Genomic DNA, 25,211 nt, shown 5'->3' on the forward strand with positions numbered 1-25,211 from the left:
ATAAATAATTAAATCGCTGCCAGATTAATATCAATGGGAGGCAAACTTTTAGAAACAATCGTGGAGATGAGCATGAAATGGCATCGAAGATTTCTAACAGCAAATAGCATTGAAGTAATATGGTTTGAGTCCTGGTCTAGGCCTCATTATCTCTTGCCATACAATATTGCCTACTCCTGCCAGCCTTGCCCTTCACTCTAACAGGAACATGCACATTGAGCTCTCACTATCTCACCTTTGTCAAAGATCCCTTTGCCAAAGATCCCTTTGCCCACAAACAATTTACTCCAATCAACCTTTACAAGCTCCTGTCACATACTGTCAAAATTTTGTTACGGAAGCAGCAACAATGAATATCAATTGAGACAGGTTATATAGAAACAACCAAACATTTATTAAACACGGATAAACGATAAGGAAAAAAAAACAAACGAAAACTTTAACCGGAAATGAACTGATATACAGCTGTTCAACACCTCGTCACTTGGCACTGGTTCTTAAAGTGTTAAATGCGAAAACAGTTCTTTAAAGCGATAAAGTCAAATATAGTTCTTAAAGCGATAACTTTGAAAATCCAACAGATTTACATGTTCAGTTGGGAGAGACTTCTCTGGAGAAGGATTTCTTCACAGACGCAACTTTCTTGCTGGTTCTGTCCACAGGATTCACGATGCCGAAAATAAACAGTCTAAATCAACTGACCTTAAATTCTTTTAGAGAGAGAGCAAACCATTGCATGAACTTCTTGCTCTTTTTGGCAAGAGTTATCCTCGATGCAGGTCGCTACTCTTCCATCGAAGACTCAATAAGGTCGATCCTTTATTAAACTGCCAAACGGTGCTGACTCCTCTCGACCCTTCGATCCTGTACCTCGATAAAGTCTTCACTCTCCTTTGTACTGTTGGAATTGAGTAAATCAACACATCTAGCAAAAATTTCCAGTCCAATAATATGGTATTTTGCAACAGAACGCACACTCCATTTTAAAAATGAAACTACATCACAAAAACAAACACACAACAGAAACGGAGACACAGCACGTTCTACCTGGAAATCTTCAAACTAAAAACCTACTGCGTCACCTGGGTCGACCCTTATATAGCCATGGCAGATGTCATCATGTGACCTCACATCGGCGGGAAAATCACATCAGGTGACCTCCAAAAGACTATTACATCATTCTCACAAAAAAAAACAGATCTCCTCGAGCATGTAAAAATTTGTATTGTCCTAATTTCAGATTTGAATGTTTGGACCATCTCTGTCCATTTCCATAACTATTTTAAAACTACTGGTCCAATGTAATTTCTCCTACTGTCAACTTAGTCACTTATCCTGCCTTATTACCCAGGAGTAGGTGGAACTTTGCCCTTTCATTTGTTTGGGCCTCTGTATATTAACTGAGTAAACTTTCCTGAACACACTGCACAATTCCCACCCCAGTTAAGCCCTTAATGTAGCAGTTCCAGTCTGTTTGGAAGTTAATATCCCTGACTATTGCAACCTTATTCTTACAACTCTCCACAATGTCCCCACAAATTTGTTCTTCCAATTCCTGTTGACTAATTCAGAGGTTTAAAGTACAGCCTAAGAAAGGGTTCATTCTGTTTTTGGTTCTCAGTTCCACCTGTTAAAGCCTCACTCGATGATCCTTCAGTAACTTCATTGTGATGTTCCACTTATTCAGAAATGTAACTTCTCCACCACCACCACCGCCTCTATCTCACTGAAAGCATCAGTACCCTGGAACATTAAGCTGCCAACCTGATCCTTCCTTAGCCATGTTTCTGTAATGGTTATAATACCTTCCTTCTATTAGTTAATGTGTCTCACAATTAGTCAATCAGGAATGCTGCTCTTAGACCCTGTCATGCTGCTGCTTCTCCTAACTCTCAGACCCACAAATAATTAGGAAGGCTAACAAAATGTTATCATTCATTGCCAGAGTAACTGAATACAAATGTCGAGATATTCTGCTTCAGTTACATTGGACATTGGTGAGACTACATCTGGTGTATTGTATTGGTCTGTTTTAAAGTAAGCATATAAATATATTGGAAACAGTTCATAGAAAGTTTCCTGACTGGTATCTGGAATGTGTTGATTATGAAAAAAGGTTGAACAGGCTTGACTTGTATCAGCAGAGGTTTAAAAGAGTGAGGGGCAAAAAGATTCTTGAGGAGTCTTGACATGCTGGATGTTGAGCATGTTTCCTCTTGTGAGCAAATCTAGAACGAGGCATGACAATTTAAAAATAAGGGTTGTCCAATTAATGAAAAAATGAGAGGAAATTCTGCTCTGAGGATTGTGAGCGTTCTGAATTTTAACATTGGATTTAGCAGAATAGATTCAGCTGTATCAGTTTAGGAGTGCATTTGGACTTTCAGAGGGCCCTTGTAGGCTACTGTGGAAGAGGTTAGTAAACAAAATTAGAATGTAACATTAGAGATGAAATACTAGAATGGATTAAGGATGTTTATTGGATGAAAAGCAGAGCAGAAATAGGTTATTTCCAAGGTAGGATGCTATGCTGGCCTCACTTGTAGACTCCATGAAGTCTTGCTGCATGAATGGGCAAGCATGTGGCAAATGGGATACAATATGCAAAAGTATTCCGTCATCCATTTGGATAGGAAAAGGTAGCTCAAGTGTTGAGAGACTGAAAGGATTATTGTTCAGATTAATGGAGATACACAGGCAGATGGTTAGTGTTGCCAGAATCTTTCATGATAAGAATAAAGACATCCTGCTGCAATTATATAGGACCCTTGTGTAACTGTATGTGACATATACAAGTTTGACCTCCCTACATTTAAAAAAAAATTGAATTAGAGCAGCGCTGTTAAAAAATTATCAGTTCGATTCCTGGCATGGTGGCCTTAATAAAAGTCTGTTCTGTGATGGGAAAAATAAACAACTGGTGTATACTCTCTAGTGTTTGGAAGAATGACAGATAATCTCATTGAAATACATACAGTTCTTTTGGGGATGGTCAGTTTAGATGTGAAGCTGATGTTTCCTCCAGCTGGTGTATCCATACTAAATTCAAATCTCAAGCATAGCCAATCTGGACATAGATGAGATGCACTTTATTCACCCAGCTATAGTGGATTCTGCAGATGAGAGGCTCATAGTGTCTTAGTCAACTTTATATTCAAGAATGAGATAATAAAATTTTTAACTTTTAAAGGGATCAGTGGATGTGATGTTGGAAAGTCATGTTTATCAGCCACAATCCTACTGAATGATGGAAGGTGTGAGGAGCCTCATGGCTTACTTTTGCTTTTTTTACCCATATGTTCTTCAATTTTAATCTTTTTCTCCTCAGATTGGCACAATAAACTTCTCCCCTGTCTTCCTGGTGTATGCTTTAAGTTTATGGACAACTTTGTAACTAGGATTGAGGTTGCCTAGTCAACTGTATTTACTTTTTTTTGCCATTTTGTGGCCTGCTGGGCCATTTTGTTTAATACTTTGTTTTGCCCCAGCTCTGAAGTCATGTCCTGGTCTGGTTTCTCTCAAGTTTCCTGTAGTTGCTTTGCCATGCTTACTTTCATGACATTATATTCTTTGTCCATTGAATACCCCTTCTCACCCAAGTCCTCCACTTGATCGATGTCAACTGATATTGATAACATACTTTCATCTTAAGTACTGTATTCCACCCCATTAATTCCATTGTTCCTAACCCTCTCGAGGATATAGATCTGACTGGTGGAAGAGTTGCAAGGGGAAATCATTTTCTGTGTCATATGTAATGTGGTCAAGTCTTTCACACAGACGTGAAGCACCTTATTAAATCCTCAGATACTTGAGCCATTTTCTGTAATATTCATTCTCAATGGGGAGAAATATCAATCAGTGGAAAATATGTTAAATGAGCTACCAAAAAAGAAACAGCTCATGTTTAACTGTCGATTTTCTTTTATACTAGATATCTTGGCTTATTACCTCTTTACGTTTTGTTACAAGTTTAATTGTTTGTGTTTCCATAATCCTTTTAGGCGCAGTGTGATAGAAGCTGTTTATAATAGACTGAATCCACACAGGGATGATGATGGGGTGAGCTTTATTTTCTTATGCATATACAGTTAATTCACAAAATAGATGCAGAAGTATATTTTGGATTAGAATGTACATACAATGCTGACTGCAATGTTTCCCCTCTTCTCCCCCCCCCCCCATTTGATTATATTTTTAATCAAAACATTTGCTTGGCATAAAGTTTCTTATGATAAAGTATTCTGATACGTATCCTTAATATGCAGCAAAATAGATCATTTTGGCCAAGATAAATATTTTTTGCATAAATTCTGCATTTTTGATGAAAAATTAATTTGAAATGTATAGGCACATTCTTATTAATTGATGAAACTGTACTCAAATAAGAATATTGGAAGGTACAAAAATTTATAGAAGACATGAAGTGTGAAAAGTCAATCCTTTCAAAATATTTTCAATGAATTATGCTCATCAAGATTAATGAATCTAAGGAAGCGGAAACCTCTACTTCTGACACACTGAATACTGGTATAAAGTCTTATATACTCAGGTCAGCCTAGATGTGTGAAAAAACGTTCTTTTATCTAACATAGAAACATAGAAAACCTAGGGCACAATATGGGCCCTGTGGCCCATGATGCTGTGCTCAACATGTACTTCACTTTAGAAATTATCTAGGGTTACCCATAGCCCTCTATTTTTCTAAGCTCCATGTACCTATCCAAGAAACCCTTAAAAGACCCTATCCCTTCCTATAGCAAGTGCCTCCCTGAAACTTCTCGCATGGCAGAATCTATAAATGAGATTGCTGAAAGTTACCAGCTTATTGGTAGTGCTATGCTTTAAGAATTTTGAAAATTGTTTAAACTGTTACTTCTAATTTGCATTGGAATTCAGGTAACAGTGTCAAAAGAGTGATCTTAATCTGCCACAACAAATTTAATATGCTACAGCATGTGTAAAACAAAAGGTACTGGAGGTATTCAGCAGAGTATCTCATTAATGGTCTTAGTGTTTGAGGGATAAGTTCTTTCAGGAGAATTGATGAAAGTTAGAAGGAAAAGCTTCTTTGAAGTTTGAGTGGTAAAGTCTGAAGTCCATCAGAACTTCACTGCAGAGTTTTTTTTAAACATTCAAACTTTAAAAGAACTTTTGCTTTTAACTTTTCATTAGTTTTGCTGAAAGAAAGCCAACCTAAATTATTAACTGCATTGCTTTCTCCACAGATGCTACTTGATCTGCCATGAAAATTCAGCAGTGTCTGTTCTATTTTAGATTTTCAGCATTCAAAGTGTTTTGTTTCAAGCAGTTAATTGGGCTGTTCAATATTACGCTACCAGAGCATATATTTGAACAGTATTTTTTAAAATAAAGAATTAGATAATAATAAGTGCTACTTTTCCAGGCAAAATAGGAAAGTTTGAACCCCTATCATTTGAAATCAGTTGTATAAATTGACAGGTCTCAGTTTATTTCATTTGCCATATACATCTGACAAAACATTTATTTAAAGAGATTAGGTTTATTTGTCACAGGTATATTGAAACATTCTCAACTACCAAAGCCTAGCAAGCTATACTTCTACTTGCATGGTCAATTTCAGGGAGGTATGCCCTTGGTCTACAATATCCCTCTGTTAAGGGTGCTGCCATTAACTGTGTACTTTCTTTTTACTTTAGACGCTCCCAGTCCAACTTTGGGAAAGTATCTAGCATCTGAGGTAGTATGACAGGCTAAGTTTAAAGCAGCTGACAGCAAGCCAGAGTTTGAGTTGATTCACCAATAACACACTCATGTAAGATGCACTTAATGTATGTCATGTTCTCTTTTTGACCCCTTAAAAAATTCCAAGAATATCAATATATGCCACATTAAACAATAATTATAATTCCTAATGCATTTTTTCTGCAAATACTTCTGTCATTTCTCTACGCTCTGTCCGCCAGAGGAAGCAGGATCTCCCAGTGGCCACACATTTTAATTCCACATCCCATTCCCATTCTGACATGTCTATCCACGGCCTCCTCTACTGTAAAGATGAAGCCACACTCAGGTTGGAGGAACAACACCTTATATTCCGTCTGGGTAGCCTCCAACCTGATGGCATGAACATCGACTTCTCTAACTTCCGCTAAGGCCCCACCTCCCCCTCGTACCCCATCTGTTACTCATTTTTATGCACACATTCTTTCTCTCACTCTCCTTTTTCTCCCTCTGTCCCTCTGAATATACCTCTTGCCCATCCTCTGGGTCCCCCCCCCTTGTCTTTCTTCCCGGACCTCCTGTCCCATGATCCTCTCGTATCCCCTTTTGCCTATCACCTGTCCAGCTCTTGGCTCTATCCCACCCCCTCCTGTCTTCTCCTATCATTTTGGATCTCCCCCTCCCCCTCCAACTTTCAAATCCCTTACTCACTCTTCCTTCAGTGCGTCCTGACGAAGGGTCTCAGCCTGAAACGTCGACTGCACCTCTTCCTACAGATGCTGCTTGGCCTGCAGCGTTCACCAGCAACTTTGATGTGTGTTGCTTGAATTTCCAGCATCTGCAGAATTCCTGTTGTTTGTCATTTCTCTAGTTTTGATTGCAATCTGGTTGTATGCAGAATAATTGTCATTAACTGTTTTCAGTATGGAAGGCCAAAGGGAAACATACATTTGAGGTGATTTGGTTCTTAAGCTGTGAATTAGTAGATGGAACTAGCACTGGTGTGGTTGACTTACTTATATAATGTAAATATAGCAATTCTTTGATACTAAATTTAAAAAAAAACACACTATGCTGGAAATCAGGTTGGAGGATCAACACATTATATTCTGTCTGGGTAGTCCAACCTGATGGCATGAACATTGATTTCTCGAACTTCCAATAATGCAACCCCCCCCCCCCCCCACCTCCTTCATTATTTCCTATTCCATTTTTCCCCTCTCATCTAATCTCTTTCCTTACCTGCCCATCACCTCTTTCACCAATCAGCTTCCCAGCTCTTCACCTCCCCCTCCCAGTTTCACCTAGCACCTTGTGTTTCTTCCTCTCCTCCCCGCCACCTTCTAACTCTGACTCATTTTTTTCCCCTTCAGTCCTGGTGAAGGGTCTCACCCCGAAACATCAACTATTCTCTTTTTCCATAGATGCTGCCTGGCCTGCTGAGTTCCTCCAGCATTTTGTGTGTGCTGCTATGCTGGAAATACTTATATGAACCAGGTAGCATCTAGGAAGGGAGCAATTAAGCTAATGTTTCAAATTGATAAATGTTTCTCAAAAGTAATGAAAGGCTTGGGAAAAATAATGAACTCTTTAAATCTTGGCCTGAAAATATTGCAACAGGTGTTTGGGCTATTTTCATCAGCTCCTTCCTGATTGACCCAGGAATTCTCTTTTCTCCAACTACCAAATGTCACTTTAACAAGTGTAGTAGATGTTTAAAAAATAATTGAATAATGTTTTTTTCTATTTGCTGCAACTCAGTTAATGAAGCAGTCTACTGAGCATAGAATATAGAACAGTACAGGAACAGGCCCTTTGATCCTTGACATCTTGACACTTGAACTGCACCCTAGGTTTCTGAAAGAGGTAGTGGTAGAAATTGTGGAGGCATTAGTAATGATCTTTCAAGAATTATTGGACTCTGGCATGGCTCCATGGACTGGAAAATTGCAAAAATCACTCCACTCTTTAAGAAAGGAGGGAGGCAGCAAAAAGGAAAATTATCGTTAGTCTGACCATAATTGTAATTATAGTTAGCCTGACCTTAGTGGTTGGGAAGATGTTGGAGTCGATAAGGGTGAGGTTATGGAGTACTTGGTGACACAAGACAAGATAGGACAAAGTCAGCAAGGTTTCCTTAAGGGAAAAATCTTGCCAGACAAACCTGTTGGAATTCTTTGAGGAGATTACAAATAGGATAGATAAAGGGGATGCAGAGGATGTTGTACATTTGGATTTTCAGAAGGCCTTTGCCAAGGTGCCTCATGTGAGGCTGCTTGCCAAGTGTTAAGAGCCTATGGTATTACAGGTAAGTTGCTAGCATGGTTAGAGCATTGACTGATTGGTCGGAGGCAGTGAATGGGTATAAAATAATCCCTGTCTGGATGGCTGCCAGTGACTAGTGGTGTTCCGCCGGGTTTGGTGTTGGGACCTCTTCTTTTTAAGCTGTATATCAATGATTTAGATGATGGCATAGGTAGCTTTATTGCCAAGCTTGCAGAGGATTCAAAGATTGGTAGGGGGCAGGTGGTGTTGAGGAAACAGGAAAGCTACAGAAGGACTTAGACTGAATAGGAGAATGGGCAAGAGAGTGGTAAATGAAATACAATATTGGAAAATGCATGGTCATGCATTTTGATAGAAGAAATAAATGTGTGGGCTATTTTCTAAAAGGGGAGGAAATCCAAAAATCTGAAATGCAGAAGGACTTGAGAGTCCTTGTGCAGAACACACTAAAGGTTAACGCAGGTAGAGTCGGTGGTAAGGAAAGCAAATGCAATATCAGCATTCATTTCAAAAGGTCTAGAATGTCGGAGCAGGGATGTGATGCTGAGGCACTGGTGAGGCCTTGCTTTGAGTATTATGAACAGTTTTGGGTTCCTCATCTAAGAAAAGATGTGCAGGCATTGGAGAGGGTCTGGAGGAGGTTCACAAGAATAATTCTGGGAATTAAAGGGTTATCATAAGAGAAATGTTTGGTGGCTCTGGGTCTGTCCTTGCTGGAACTTAGGAGGATGGGGGGTGGGGTGAAATCTCATTGAAATCTTTTGAGTGTTGAAAGGTCTAGACAGAGTAGATGTGGGAAGGATGTTCCCCATGATGTGGAAGTCAAGGACAAGAGGGCACAGCCTCAGGATAGAGGGGCATCCATTTAAAATAGAGATGCGAGGGATTTTTTTTCCACCAGGGGTTGGTGAATTTGTGGAATTTGTTACCACAGGCAGCTGTGGAGGCCAAGTTGCTGGGTGTATTTAAGGTGGAGAATGTTAGATTTCTAATTGGCCACAGCATCATAAGTTACAGGGAGAAGACCGGGGAATGGGGCTGAGGAGGGAAAAGAAAGGATCAGCCATGATTGAATGGTGGAGCAGACTCAATGTGCCAAACAGCCTAATTCTGCTCCTATGTGGTCTTATGGTGTATTATATGTGCCAGCCACAATAGTTTAAATCAGACCTATCTGTCTGTACGGGACCCATAGTCCTCCACTCCCTGTCCTCTAACATGTCTGTTTTCACCCCTGGTAGTGTGTGCCAGACATTTGCCATCCTCTGTATATTAAAAAAAAACTTACCCCAAATACCTCTTTTAAACTTTCCACCTTTGACCTTAAAGCTACAGTTGCAAGAAAAAGTTTGTGAACCCTTTTGCAATGACCTGGTTTTCTGCATTAACACACAAACAATTATACTATTTCTTAGCAGTACTGAGTACACCATCTAAACAGTCACAGTCTAGGTTCAAAAAAAGTATGTGAAGCTCTGGCATGATGCCTTCTGCAAAATCTATTTGGAGTCAGATGTTCCAGTCAATCAGATGAGATTGGAGGAGTGGGTTGTAGAGGAACCCTGCTCTATATTTTAAAAAAAAAAGACACACAAAGTCAGGTTACTGACAGAGCCTGCTCTTCTCAAAAAGATCTCTGCGTTCACCAGCAACTTTTATGTGTGTTGCTTGAAATTCCAGCATCTGCAGATTTTCTCGTGTTTGCATGTTTATGTGCACCATGCCTCGATCAAAACAACTTTCAGAGGACCTTAGAAGAAGATATGTAGAGATGCATCAAGCGGAAGAAGGCTAAAAGAGAATTTCTAAAGACCTGAGTGCTCATCAGTCCACAGTAAGAGAAATTATCTACATATGGAGGAAGTTCAGTATTATTGCTGCTTTCCCAAGGTGTGGGCATCCTGTAAAGATTTTATCAAGCACAATGTGCAATGCTAAAGGAGGTGAAAAAGAACCTAAGGGTAACAGCAAAAGACCTGCAGAAATCTCTCGAACTTGCTAAAGCCTCTGTTCATGAGTCCACTATAAGAAAAACACTGAACAAGAATGGTGGTCGTGGAAGAACACCACGGAAGAAACCACTGCTCTCCAAAAAAACATTGCTGCATGTCTCAAGTTTGCAAAAGACGACCTGGATGTTCCACAACGTTTCTGGGACAATGTTCTGTGGACAGATGAGACAAAAGTTGGACCTCTTGGCACACTGCTATGTTTGGAGGAAAAAGGGTACTGCACACCAACACCAAAACCTCATCCCAACTGTGAAGCATAGTGGAAGGAGCATCATGGTTTGGGGCTGCTTTGCTGCCACAGGGCCTGGACAGCTTGTAATTGTTAAGGAACAATGAATTCAAAATTGTATCAAGATATTTCACAGGAGAATATCAGGGTTGCGGTCCATCATCTGAATAGAAGTTGGATGATGCAAAAAGACAATGATCCGATACACAAGGGTAAATCAACAACAGAATGGTTTAGAACCAAGAAAATTTATGTTTTGTAATGACCAAGTCGTAGTCCAGATCTTAACCCAACCGAGATGCTATGGCATGACCTGAAGAGGGCTGTTCATGCATGGTATCCCAGAGATATTGATGAACTGAACCAGTTTTGTATGAAGGAATACTCTAAAATTCCTCCTCACCGTTGTGCAAGTCTGATCAGCAGCTACAGGAAAACAACATTATTGCTGCTAAAGGAGGTTCTACCGGTTATTAAGTATAAGGGTTCACATACTTTTTCATGTATTCAATAAAGACATGAAAAATACAATTGTTTGTGTGTTATTAGTTCAGACAGATTATGTCTGTCTATTATTGTGCCTTAGCTGAAGATCAGACCACATTCTATGAGTAATTAAAGCAGAAAACCAGGTAATTGCAAAGGGTTCACAAACTTTTTCTTGCAACTGTATATTTAACATTTCTACACTACAAAAGACTCTTGACCATCCTTTGTCTCTCATAATTTTATATTCTTTGATTAGCTTGTCCCCTGCTTTCCAGTCCTCCAGATCAAACAATCTAAATTCGTCCAAACTTTCATTATAGTAAGTACTCTGTAGTCCAAGCAACATCCTGGTGAACCTCTGTAATGCGGCAACCAGAAGTACACACAATACTTCAACTGAGGCTGAAGCAATGTTTTATATAGCTTCAACCATAATTTCCTGAGGCCCAACCAATAAAGGCAGGTATGTTAGTTGCTGCCTTTATCACTTGATCTACTTGTGTTGCACTTTTAGGGAAACAATGGATCTGTACCTCATATGCATCAATGCTCCTTGTAAAGCTGCTATTTACTGTATTCTTTCCCCTTACATTTGGCCTCACAACATGCAAAACCTCACACTTGGATTAAATTCCATCTCCCTTTTCCCTATCCACATTAGCAACTGAAATATATCCTTTGACAACTTTCCTCATTTTGCACAACTCTTCCAATTTTTGCATCATCTGCAAACTTGCAAATGGGCCTATCTACATTTTTGTCCCATGTCTTTTATATATTGCAAACACGAGGGGTTCTAGCACTGATCCTTGCAGACGATCATTGGTCACCAAACTCCATTCAGAATCACACCCTTCTGCTATTACCCTCTATTTTTATAGCCAAGCCTATTTTGAATCCAGTCTACGAACTCTCCATAGATCCCATGTAATAATTTTCTTAGTCAGCCCTCCATGAGAGACCAAATACCTTACTGAAGTCCATGTGAACAATAACCACTGTTCTGTTCTCATTAATCATCTTGTTAACCTTTTTTAAAAAAAAACTCAATCAAGATTGTAAGGCATTACCTGACCGATAAAAATCAATGCTTTTTAAAATGTGAATAATTCCTATTCTTAATAATACTGTCCACAAGCTACTTACACTGATAATTTTCAGGATTATCATTTGAAATCTTTTTTGCCAAGACTTTAGTACCATTTAGTTTGGTGAAGTACTGGTTTATTGCCCGTTTTCATAAATAAATTTATTTGTTCCCTCATCAGCTTCACATCTGCTACGTGCTTACTGATTATAAGCTAGTAGAGAATTTTTGCATTCTTTTCTACATTTGCCCCATTATTTTATCTTTATGCACTAAATTTTTACTTTCCCCTTGAACTTTCTACAATCAAAGCTTAAGATGGGCAGTGTTTAAAAGAGGTCATCAGCATGGATTAAGTACACATCGAGGGCATTATAGTCCTCAATTGAAAGAAGCAAACGTGCTTTAAAGAGAAAGTAAGTTGCAGAATTCAAGTTGAGGAATACAAAATGAAATTGGTTTATCGATGGATAATTTATAAGTAATATAGTTCCTCATCACAATGCAGTCTAGAATTTAGGGCAAAATGTGTGGAATATACCACCTTATTCAGAAGCAGGTGCAGGAACTGAGAATTCCTTAAAGTTATATCATCGTGTTCTTTTCAAGCCTGGATTGATGCATGTTATTTTCCAATTGAGCAACTTTAGTTCACATCTGATTTCATGCCAGTTGTGAAAATTCTTTTTCTAATCCTGGCATTCATCATTTTGATGAGCATAATTTGGTACAAAATGTAAACATGTATATAATAATTTCACTAGGATTTCCCAGGATTCTTTTACCAAGCACATGCATATATTAGTGTCATTCAGTAGAAATTGCTAAAGAGCCACAGGTGTTATTATGAGTTATGTTGCTTTTAGTGTGCCTACCAGAAATATCTTGTATTGCTTACAGGTAAATGTGCTTCAATAATGTTTTGTTAGTTCTGTGTACTTACTTTGCTAAAAATCTTTAATCATGGTTTAATAAGCTGGTAAACAGCTCACAATGATCAAAACTTAATTCCTCACATTTTTATTACAGTTGCTTAAAAACAATTATAATTATGTATTAACTAATATATATGGATTGTGTCCAATGAGAATATTTGAGTATTGTTCTTTTATTTCCTCATCAAAATGCATTTGGCCACATCTGCCTTCCCAATAAGTTACCAAAAAAAGTTTAATTATTGGCGTATATTCACTTATGTTAGTTGACTATTGACATCAAAATGTTTATAAGAAGCGAGGATGAAACTTCCACGAAAGAATCCGAATGTCTCAAAAGCTAACAATAAAAAGTCGCACTCTGATCTGTGATGTGCAGATGACTTGGAAAGTTGAATTAAAGGTATTCAGAGTCTTTTGCACTTGCAGTTTAGAGCAAATGGATCTAAATTTTAAAATGGATACAATATTTTAAAACCCTTGTAATATTTTCCCGAAATGATATAACATTTTAAAACAATATCCGTTTAATACTTAAGCCGAAAGTGCAGAATGGCGTGTTTATTTTCTCGTTAGTTTTTGGAGTTATTGTTACCTGTTTGCCCAAACATTATGTAAATATTCTTCAGATTGCATATGGCTGTAATAATTATTGTGAGCTAGTAATTATGCAAATGTGGTACTTGTATATGCAGGTAATACAAGTATAGCATAATGCAGTTTTAGTTCAATATTACTGCCGTGATGCAGATGGACTAAACAAAATAGCTCTGAAGACTAATGTGATTAGCATTGAGAATACGTTCTCATAATGCTATAGTACATAATGAATAACTGTTCTAATCATTGTTATAGAACTGAAACAAATGCCATGGTGCCTTTTCTAATAGTGGCAGGTCAAATTTCTAAATGTTCCCCCCCCCACCCCCCAACACTAGTAATACAAATTTGCTTCACAGAAGTTAATGAAATGTAATAATGTCAGGGCTTTTAATAATTTACTCAGTACAAAATCCTAATGGGCATTTTAGTGTTTTTTTACAGAAGCTTGTTTATTCATTTATTCACTCTTATTTGCAGTGGAGACAACATGAAAAGAAGCTATATAACCTGTCACTATCAGTGATGGCTCTCTATCAGAGCAATTCCCATTGGACCCTCATTCATTGCCTTGCAAACTTTCCATGACTATATATTTATCCAGTTTCTTCTTGAAAGCTCCAGTGGAACCTCCTTCCACTCCACCTGTCAAACAACACATTCCAGATTCCAACCACGCTAATAATGTTTAGATTGTGCAACTAGTAATTCAATATTTTATTCCTGTGACTAGAACTCAAGACCTCCACTAAAGAGAACAATTTCGTACTAAATACTCTTTCCAAAACTCTCATCATTTTGTGTACTTCTGTCAGTTTTCCCTTCACTCTTCTCTGAAGAAAATAAGCCCAGTTTCTCTGATCAATCCTTGATTGGTATTAAGGCAACTGTTCATGTAGAAGTTCAGTCAGTATCTTAGAAAGGTTCTGCATAGTTTCCTTGATTTTGTGTTCTATATCTCTAGTGATGGTCATGTATTAATACAGCACAGATACAGAGCCTTTGACACATGTTCGTGTTGACCATGGTGCTCATCTAGCTAGTCCCAATTTCATGTGTTCAACACATACTGCTCTGAGCCTTATTCTTCCAAGTGCTTCTTAATTGATTCTATTGTACTTGTATCTTTCTCTTCTTCTGGCAGCTCGTTCCATATACTCACCATCCTCTGTGGTAAAAATTACCTCTCGGGTACTTTTTAAACTTTTCCCTGCTGATCCTAAATTTGTGCCCCTTGGTTTTGGTCTCCCCTGCCCTGGGGAAAGGACTATTACCATCCACCTTATCCAGACATCTCAATTTTAAACATCTCTGTAATATTTTCCTACATTCCAAGGAATAAAGCTTTCTACTCCTGGCAACTTTCTCATTACTATTTTCTAAACTATTTCCAATTTAGCCACAGCTTTCCTACAAAAGGATGACCAAAATTGTACTCAGTACTCTTAATTGCAGCCTCATCAATGACTTGTACGCTGCAAGATATGTCCCAACTCAGTGCCCTGACTGATGAAGGCCATCGTGCTAAAACACCTTTATCATTACCCAGTTTACATATGACACCTTTTTCAATGAAATACATACACTTGTACTCCTAGTTCCCGCTGTTCCATTACATCTGCTTGTGCCCTACCATTCATAGTTTCAGTTCTTCACTGCTTTGACTATCTGTGTCACAGTAGCATTAGCATGATGCAGTTACAGCTCGGGGCATTTCAGAGTTCAGTTCCGGTGCCGTTCTGTAAGAAGTCTCTGTACTTCCTTCCTGTGGAATGCATGGGTGTTCTCTGGGTCCTCCATTTTCCTCCCACAGTCCAGGTAGGTTAATAGGTCATTGTAAATTGGCCCATGATTAGGTTAGGTTAATCAGGTTTGTTGCAAGTTGCTGGGGCAGTGTGGCTTGAAGGGTGTACTCTGCCCTGTATCCCTAAATAAATAAAATGCTTCACTTCGCACGTAACTGCATTGAAATTCAGTTGGCACTCCTTGGCCCAATTCCCTAACTGATCAAGATCCCCCTGTGATCTGCAAAAACCTTCACCATCAATAGCACCTCTTAATTTGGTGTCATCTACAAGCCTTGCAAATTTGCGACTTATATAAATAATGAATAATAAGATTCCCAACACTGACCCCTGTGGCACACCACTAGTCACTAGACTTCATTCCAAGGAAACCTTCAGTCACCACCTTCTGCTTCCTACCTCTGAGCCAACTGGCATTCCATGGGGCCTAACCTTCCAGACCAGCCTGCCATATTGATGACCTTGTTAAAGTCCAAATAGACTACATCTACTGCCTCATCAAAGAACTCTTTAAAAAGTTCACCAAGGATGACTTTCTTTGCATAAAAACATGCTTACTCTCTTAATCAGACTCTTTTGATCCAAATGCTGGTAAATTCTGCCCCTCAGAATTCGCTACAGTAACTTCTCAACTGCTGATGTCAGGCTGACCAGCCTGTAGTTCCCTGGCTTGTTTTTTCAAACCTTTTTTTTTTAAAAAAATGGAATATTAGTCACCTTCCAGTCTTTGAGAAAATCACTCGTAGCTAATGTGGGGATACAAATATCTCTGCAAGAGCCTGCAGACGCACACTTACTCCAAAACACCTCCACTAGTTTCCCTTATCACCTGAGGGCCCCCATCACCCAGGTCATGCCTTGTTCTCATTGCTGCCATCAGAAAGGATGTACAGAAGCATGAAGGCACATATTCAATGATTCTGGAACAGCTTCTTCCCCTCTACCATCTGATTTCTGACTGAGCATCGAACCCACTCACTTCTTCTTATTTCTATTTTTGCACGACTTTTTAAATCTTAACTATTTAATATAGATACTTGTTATAATTTGGATTTTTTCCCTATAAATATGTATTGCATTGTACTGCTGCCATAAAGTCACAAGTTTTATGACATATGCTGATGATACTAAATCTGATTCTGATTCAATTTCTACTCTAGCTTCCTACAAAGTCTGAGGATGCATTTTGTCAGGCCATGGGGCAGGGGTGATTTGTGCAACTTAACGCCCTATAAGGCTGCAAATGCCTCCTCCCTGGTGATGTAAATTTCTTCCAAAACATCTCTTCTAGTTTCCCTTAACACTTAAGCAACCATGGTGTTCTCTTCAATAAACAATGAGAAGAAATGTTCTTTAAAAATGCCACCCAGCTGCTGCTGCTCAAGACATGGGTGGCCCTGCTGATTCTACTTGCTCCCTAGTCACCCTTCTATCTTTAATATAGCTGTAGACCCTTTTAAATTTTCCTTAACCTTACCTGCCAGATCTATTAAACCCTCTCTTTGTTCTCCAGATAACTATTGAAGATTATTCTTGATCTTTTTATAGTCTTCAAAGGATTTGCTCAATCATGACCACCTCAATTTAGAAATTGTGGCTTAGACCCCTTGCTATGGTCATCAACATATAGATAATATCCCTGTAGTCTTTTATCTGTTACCTTGTATGCATATCCCTTCCCTCCAGTTATTGATTGCTGAGGTAATATATTCCAATTCACCTCAACTAGGTCTTCCATAATTATACGTTAATTAAATCCCCTGTAAGCTGTGTCTTCAGCAAAGAAATCAAAGCCACCATTGTTAGTCTTTCGTGACTAATATTCTCCAATCTTGCAAAGTTATTCGAAATCCATTGTCCTTTCTTGTGCTATCATAGTCATATATATCCATTAAAACTGTATGCAGTACTATACTGTGGGCTAACTTCAGTTTAATACACACATTCATCAAGTTGTCTTTGGAAATATCTGCACAATATGAAAATAAAAATGTATTACAAAAATTAAAGGAAGTGAGGAAGCATGCCAAGGCAAATTTCATTTTAAAGTAATCTGAAAGCTGCTCAGATTTAAACACAAATATTAAAAACTGGTTTTCCATGAAATTGTTTTCAGCACTGTTGAATAAGTTTAAAATGTTTCAAGCTTTTTCATATTAATTAAATATACAATTATTTTATGTATGCTAGTTCCTTTTTGGTATTAGTACCATTTGAAAGTTATTCAAAGATTAAATAATGTAGGACATAAGACTTTTTTAAAACTTATTTTGCTCCTTTCTAATAATAGAAGCAGCTTATCTTTATATTGCCCAGGTGTAACTTCAAAGGTAGTAATAAAAATGATTTGAATATTTATTAACTGTAACCACTTTTAAAGAATTGATTAATTTGTGTGTTTGATAGTCCAAAAAATTATCATAGGCTGTTTACTCACACTGGGGTATTAAATCTTGAAAAGGACCCTACTGGAGCAGATGAAGGGGGAACAAGACCGGGCAAATTGCTCGAGACACTCAGACAATTGAGAATTAATCATAGGGGGAACTACCGTCACCTAATGGAGGAGATGCTGGCTAATTACAGGCTAGCTCAGATCCAGGGGGAAGCAAGTACTACCGAGCAAGCTTTTTCTACTGCAGTTATGCCTGCTAGAGAATCAGAGACCAGGTTGCGAACAGATGAGGAGAATCGTCCTAAGGATGTAAACTGAACTGATGAAGATGTAGTAATAAATAAGAAATGCCTTAAAGAGCTCACGCTTCCAGCATTGTGTATCAACTGTTATAATTTATAACACCGCATGAGTTTATGATCTCTTTGCATGTTTTATTGTGTTTTGTGCTTGTAATTTCAATTTTTGTTGTTGGTTACCATAAAAGCCTATGCAATGACAGCTAATTTTCAAAATCTATCTGTAGCACATTAATTTTGGTTGTAAAATTGTAAATGTAGTAAATGCATGATTCTGGAAAGATGTTTATGACATTGATACCATGGTTTAGTGTAATTGTTAGTTATTTGTAAACTGTCCCTTGTATGTTCCTTTTGCAGTATTCAGTGAGAGAGGAGATATGTGTTTTAAATGTCAAATAAAGCTTTACAGTATGTCTGGACCATTGTTCAATTTGCTCATTACAAGTTAATTTGGATCTGCTTTGTTCACCTCAATAAATGATTACAAATAAAACATGAAACCAACTGGTTATGTTTTACATTTGGCAAGTGACTTATCTAGAGATTGCAACTGCATTTTTAAAAAAAATTTAGCTTTGCGGGAAAATATTATTTCAATGCACCCCAGTTTGTTTTTCTAAATATTTAATTAAAAGCACCATTTTGTACATGCCAATAACACTTAAGTAAATGTTAAGTGTATCATGCTTTCTACACATTACTTTTCAATATAAACTGAAGCTTTATTCAAAAGATAAACTTGTTTACATGAATATCTTTGACTTGGAGGATCCTTGTAGACTCATGGGATATAGTGTTCAGGTTGCCACAAAAAATTATTGCATATTCCAAAGGAATGCTTTTACATTTGTTTTTGTATTGGGTTAGTTCTGATGAAGATGCAAGTTGGTCATTTATTTTTAAGATCATCAGACCGAATGACGTTGGAGCAGAATTAGATCATTCGTTCCATCAAGTCTGCTGCGTCATTCAATGATGGCTGATTTATTTGTCAATCTGAACCCCATTCTTCTACCTTCTCCCTGTAACCTTTGACACCTGTACTAATCAAGGACCTCTCAACCCCTGCTTTAAATGTACCTACTGAGTCCTTACAGCCATCTGTGGCAGTAAATTCCACAGATTCACCACTCTGGCTAAAGAAATTCCTCCTCATCTCTGCACTAAAGAGCAATTCTTTTATTCTGAGGCTGTGCCCTCTGATCCTAGAATCATAATCAGATTTAATATCACTGGGACATTTTGTGAAATTTGCTTTTTTTTTTGCAGTAGCAGTATATTGCAATACTTAATAAAAATCTATAAATTATAATACATATATTTGTAAGTTTTCAATTAAGCAATTAGTGCAAAAAGAGGGCAAAAAAATTGAGGTAGTGAACATGGGTTCATTAGCCATTCAGAAATCTAATGTGGGGGAGAAGAAGCTGTTCCTGAGTGTGTATCTTCAGGCTTGTACCACCACCTTGATGGTAGCAATGAGAATATGGCATGTCCTGGGTAATGGGGATCCTTAATGATGGACACAGCCTGTTTGAGGCATCTGCTTTGGAGGATGTCCTCAGTACTGGGGAGGCTAGTGCCTATGAAGGAGCTGACTGAATTCACAACTTCTTCAGCATTTTCAGAGCCTGTGCTGTGGCATTCCATACCAGACAGTGATGTAACCAGTTAGAATGCTCCCCGCAGTGTATCTGCAGAAATTTGCTTGAGTTCTTGGTGTCATACCAAGTCTCCTCAAACTTTTGATGAAACATTGCTGCCGATGTGCCTTATTTGTAGTTGCATCGATATCTTGGGCCCAGGATAGATCTTCAGAGCTGTTGACACCCAGGAATTTGAAACTGCTTACCCTTTCCACTGCTGATCCCTCGATGAGGTGTGTGTTCCCTTGACTTCCCTTTCCTGAAGTCCACAATTGAGTCCTTGGTCTTACATTGAGTACAAGGTTATTGTTATGACACCACTCATCCAGCTGATCTTTTTCACTCTTGTATGCATTTTTGTCACAGTCTGAAATTTTGCCAACAATAGTTGTGTCATCTGCAAATTTATAGATGCCATTTGACTTCTGCCTGGCCACACAGTAGTGGGCGTAGAGTAGAGTAGTGAGCCAGGCACACATCCTTGAGGTGCACCAGTGTTGATTGTCAGTGAGGAGATGTTATTTATGATCCGCACTGACTGTGGTCTCCTGGTGAGGAAGTCAAGGATCCCGTTACAGAGGCCTACGTTTTGGAGCTTGTTGATTAGTACTGAGTTGAGCAATGAACACTGAGCTATAATCAATAAACACCACTGTAATCAATAAACAGTAGGTATTGCTATTGTTCAGGTGGTTAAGGCTGAGTGGAGAGCCAATGAGATTACATCTGCTGTAGACTTACTGTGGCAATAAGCAAATTGCAATGAGTCCAGGTCCCAACTTCTCAAAACACTTCATCACACTCAATGGAGTGCAACTGGGTGGTGGTCATTGAGGCAGCTCACTCTGCTTTTCTTTGGCAGTGGTATGAATGTTGCACAGTGGAGTCTCCCACTACTGGAAGCATACTTTCCACATCCATTCTACCCAGCACTTCCATTATTCAATGGAGTTCATTGAGATACCCCACACCCACCCCCAATCCTTCTAAATAGCAGAACTGTCAAATACTTTTCATATATTAACCCTTTTATCATGAACCTCCACTAGGTCCCATCCAACTCTATATCCTGAGATATGGAGTCCAAAACTGCTCAGAATACTCCATATGTGGTCTGAGCAACACATTATAACACTACAGCATAACATCTTTGCTTTTGTATTCTTGTCCTCTCGAAATGAATACTAGCATTTCCTTATTACCAACTCAACCTGCAAGTTAAGAGTTAGGGAATTGCGCACTAGGACTCCCAAGTCCCTTTGCACCTCTGAATTTCAAATCTCGTTTGGAAAAGTTAGTACTTTTACTACTTCTACCATGAGCATGCACTTCACTGTACTGTATTCCATCTGACACTACTTTGCCCACGGAATCCCAATCTGTCTACAAGTGCTTCTGCAGACTCCTTGCTTCTTTAGCCATATCTGCCCTTTCATCTATTGTCATATCTTCCACAGACTAGACTATAATTTCATCAGTTCCATCATCCAAATCATTAACATGTAATGTGAAAAGTAGTGGCCCCAACACCAACCCCTGCAGAACACCCTTAGCCACTGGCAGCCGTCCAAGAGAGGCCCCCTTTATTTCCACTCTTTGCCTTCTGCCAGTCAGTCAATCTTCTATCCATGCTAGTTCCTTTCCTATCTTGAGCTAATATGAGCTCCTATCTTTCTTAGCAGCTTCATGGAAAGCATCATCAAAGGCGTTCTGAAAGTCCAAGCCAACAATATCCACTGACTCTCCTTCGTCTATCCTGCTTGCTATTTCTGCAAAGAATTCCAGCAGATATTTTCAGCAAGATCTTCCCTCAAGGAAGACATACTGACTTCAGGCATTTTACCATCTGCTCCCAAGAACAAAGACATCTTATCCTTAGTAATGGATCCTAAAATCTTGTCAATCTCTGAAGTCAGGCTTACTAGCCTTTAATTTCCTGTCTTTTGCTTCTCTCCCTTAAAGAGTAGGGTGACATTTGTGATTTTGCAGTCTTCTGGAACCATTCCTGTCTCCACTGAGTTTTGAAAAATCACTACTAGTACCTCCATAATCTTTTCAGCCACCTCTTTCAGAACCTTAAGGCTTAGTCCATCTAGTCCAGGTACTTTATCCACATTCAGACCTTTCAGCTTCCAAAGTACGATCTCCTTAATGATAATGATGACATTCACTTCTTCCCCCAACTCTTGAATTTCTAACATGTTGTTACTATCTTGTACAGTTTAGACTGATGTTAGATATTGCACTTAGTGTACATATAGAATTTATCTGAGATTCAAAAAACTGCTGGTTTCAGAGATTTTTTTGATATGCATATTCTCGTGTCTGCTATAATTAGAATAAAGTAGCTTTTATTTCAGGTGTTACATTTTTGTATGTTGTGAACTTCTGATTACTTTTTAAATTTGATCAACAGGTTTTGATCTAAAATTTGCATTTGAATTTACTGCTAAATTTTAAAACATTTTTCTACACAAAACAACTAATTTTCTTTGTGCCTTCATTATTTCATCAAAATTACAGAGACTACATAGTAGAGACTGGTATCAAAGTACAGAATAACATTTTATATTTGCAATATTTGGGACTGTTATAACAGCAAGCATTCAAATCACAAGTTTAAGCATGCTGCAAAAGGCTGATGTGTTTATTGAATATTTAAAATCTGTCAGTTATTCTGAGGAACGAACCTAAAATTTATTTTCATTGGAAATTAATGTTTGGTTATTACTGATTATTATCTTGGTTATATTATAGTACTTCTATCAAAACTGTGTAACTCCATTCTAAGTTTCAATTTGCAATTGGGTAATTAATTATTTTACATATTCTTGTCTTGCACCCAAGCTAATGTTTTTGATAAAGGTGAAAATATGTTCTAGATTGATGAAGAACAAAGATACTCCAAGATTTAGAATCAGAATCAGGTTTATTATCACTGGCATATGTTGTGAAATCTGTTTTGCAGTAGTACAGTGCAATACAAAAAATTTACTATAAGATGGCCCTAAAGTAGATTGGTTTGAATGTAGTACTTAGCTCTGTTCAGAAATCTCTTCACATCCCTTCACAAATGAGTTTACTCTAAAATCTGTGCAATCAAATTTGTAATTGATATAGCAATGAACACTATTTAAATTAATGCAGATTTTTAAAATAATTGAATTATTGATTGTTCACGTCTTAAATCGTTTCATAAGTTGTCCATCAGTTTGAGCTTTTTTTTTCTTCTTTCCATGCACCCCACACCCTTCCCAAACAACAGGTTAATATGTTCAGCTGGTAGAGTTTCACTGCTATGTATCCAGTATTAAGACAAGGTCTGTTGCTTTAGCTCACTTGTTCCTGCTTCTTAAACGAACATAATGCCTTTACTTTTGTATTTGAAATTTGCAAGGCATTTACAAAACTTTAGTGCACGTGGTGGAGAATGTAAATGTAATAGTATTGTTTTGTTTCTCACAGGGTTCCGCAGATCTTGAAGACCCCTGGTAGTTAATAGGCTAGAATCGCTAAGAATTTCCTGGTTTGAAATATGGAAGAAACCTTCGTTCACACACCTTTTATTTACTACAAGGGAAATTAAAAATCCAAAGGATCTTCTTTTAAAGTCATTTTGTCAGAAGGGCAGGAGGAACTTAATTGTTAGAATTATACACCATTTGTTCATTTTTTTTTGCATATTCTAATATTGCCACTCTCACGCATCTTCCTGTAAAACAGTATTTTGTTGATTGCCTCAGACTTACTGATTGCATCTATACCCATCTTGTTGCCTAAAGGAATGGTGATGCTGTAGCAGATGTAATAAAAGTACCTGAGGTGCATGGATTTCTAGTTTCATTTGGAAGATGCACTGAGTACTGTTAATTTAAATCTAACTCGCCGGACATGAGCATGTACAAATTGCTGTATAAGGCGTTACTTGATTGCAAGGTTCAAGGTTGAGAGCTTCTGCACCTATCTCAGGCCCAGAGGGAACATGCAGTGAGCAGAATGCTGTAGAAATTTATTTCGTGTAATTCTTCACTTCGATTTCTGCTGTACTACCAAATACTCAGTTTTCTCAGCTGTCCGATATGCAGTATATGTTGTCTACTGCTTGCTTGAAGATAACATTGCATTTGGCAATAAATGGAGCAAATGTATGGTAAAGTTCCCTTATGATTTTAAAGCATGTGTAGATTTTAAGCTCTTGCTAAGCAGAACCTTTGGACAAAATTGAATCGATTAATTTATGCTTCTATGTCAATTGTCATTTGCTTCAGACATCCCACTCATTATTGCAGAAGTTGAAAATATCGCTATAAAATTTGCCTTTCTCACACTATATTGTACATTGTGATTTTGTTCTACATGTGGTTTTCTATTAGTATCATTGATTTGCAGCAGAAATAAAGACACAGCCTTGTGTAAACTGGGGTATAGTTTTGCAAAAGAGAATTGTTTGCATTAACAATTATAAAACTAGAGATCACATAGATTTATAAATGCAATTTAAAATATTCTATTGTGAATTTAAGCTTTACAAATATGTTTCTTAATTTTGTTCAGTGATTTTTTTTCATTCATTGTGGAATGGGCATGGTACAGAGTGGCTGTCTTTTAAGGTACTGAAGATTCTTGGTTTGATTTATATTTCTGCAATAACACAATTTTAACTGAGTAAATTTGAGCTGTGCATGTACTAAAGTTTGGTTTAAGCTAATGGTTGAGGGGTAGGGGATTTGAGCAGCATATGAGGGTAGAGAGAGCAATGAATGTATCCACTTGTACAGAAAACACATGCTATGGATGCCTTGTAAGATTTAAATGATTCAGCCAGTCAGTGGATGGTGTACTGTTGAGAGCTGCCCTGAACTGTGATTGAAACATACTAATGAGTGTTGCTGATTGGATTTGTATACAATGGAATTCATTTGTATTTCTCTTAACTTTGATTTTTTTCCCCTCATTAAGTCCTTATGCTGGAAAGCTGCCTGTTACCATACACCCTTTGAACACTGGTGCCTCCAACCAGCTGCCCCAATCATTTAGTTCATTGTGTAGGTATGATTCTTGGCCTAGAGAGTATGATTATTGCCCGTGTTTTTATTTATTCACTAGATTTTAGCTACAATAATAAAAATGTCCTGAAGAAGATGATGTTAACAGGTGTTTTGACCCTTTGTTGAGATTATGGGGTTGTTTGAGGATGGGATGAAGAGTGTCGAAGTGGTTTCTTACTGTACATGGACTGTCGACTCTGGTCCTTCCCTGTACTGACTATAGTATATTCCCTGTATGATATTTGTGATGTTTCATACAATACAGTGATCATAACCACCTTGTTATCTTCAATAAAGGATTGCTAAATGCATTATGACTTTTGTATTTACAGTTTGTATTGTGTATATACTGTCTGAGAATAAAATCTGTTATATTTTGGGTTTGTATGTAATAGAGAAAAATCTAATTCCTTTAATAACATTGAGCCATTTTGCCATGTGACTGGTCAGTATTTTACAGTTACAAATTTAAGAAAATATTTCAAATAGGATTTTGAAATTTGTGATTTTAAAGGTATTTTAATCCTCTCGAGGTATATTCAGCATCCCATTAGCTCAGATTTCATAACCATAAAGGATAGATTTTAAAATATGAAATTCTGTCCATAGCATGTTTCAAAAGCATCACAATTTTATTTTGCACTTACTTTTTCCAATAATGATATGAAATA

The 25,211-nt window shown here is 37.8% G+C and overlaps 1 protein-coding gene across 9 annotated transcripts in view; it reads left to right on the forward strand.

Moving 5' to 3' along the window:
• ppm1ba (protein phosphatase, Mg2+/Mn2+ dependent, 1Ba) overlaps positions 1-24,854 on the forward strand; it is a 142,816-nt gene extending 117,962 nt beyond the window's left edge. For 7 of the 9 annotated variants that reach the window (XM_072264980.1, XM_072264975.1, XM_072264976.1 and 4 more), the window contains 2 exons: positions 4,005-4,062; positions 17,611-18,351. In XM_072264980.1, coding sequence (XP_072121081.1) covers positions 4,005-4,062; positions 17,611-17,862 — 310 coding nt within the window. In that variant the 3' untranslated portion in view covers positions 17,863-18,351. Of the gene's footprint in view, positions 1-4,004; positions 4,063-17,610; positions 18,352-22,957 lie in introns of those variants that run through there. The other 2 variants (XM_072264973.1, XM_072264982.1) reach the window with 2 other exon arrangements.
• Positions 24,855-25,211: the final 357 nt, after the last annotated feature.

The sequence above is a fragment of the Mobula birostris genome, chromosome 8 (genome assembly GCF_030028105.1).
Source record: "Mobula birostris isolate sMobBir1 chromosome 8, sMobBir1.hap1, whole genome shotgun sequence".
Lineage (NCBI taxonomy): Eukaryota > Metazoa > Chordata > Chondrichthyes > Myliobatiformes > Myliobatidae > Mobula > Mobula birostris.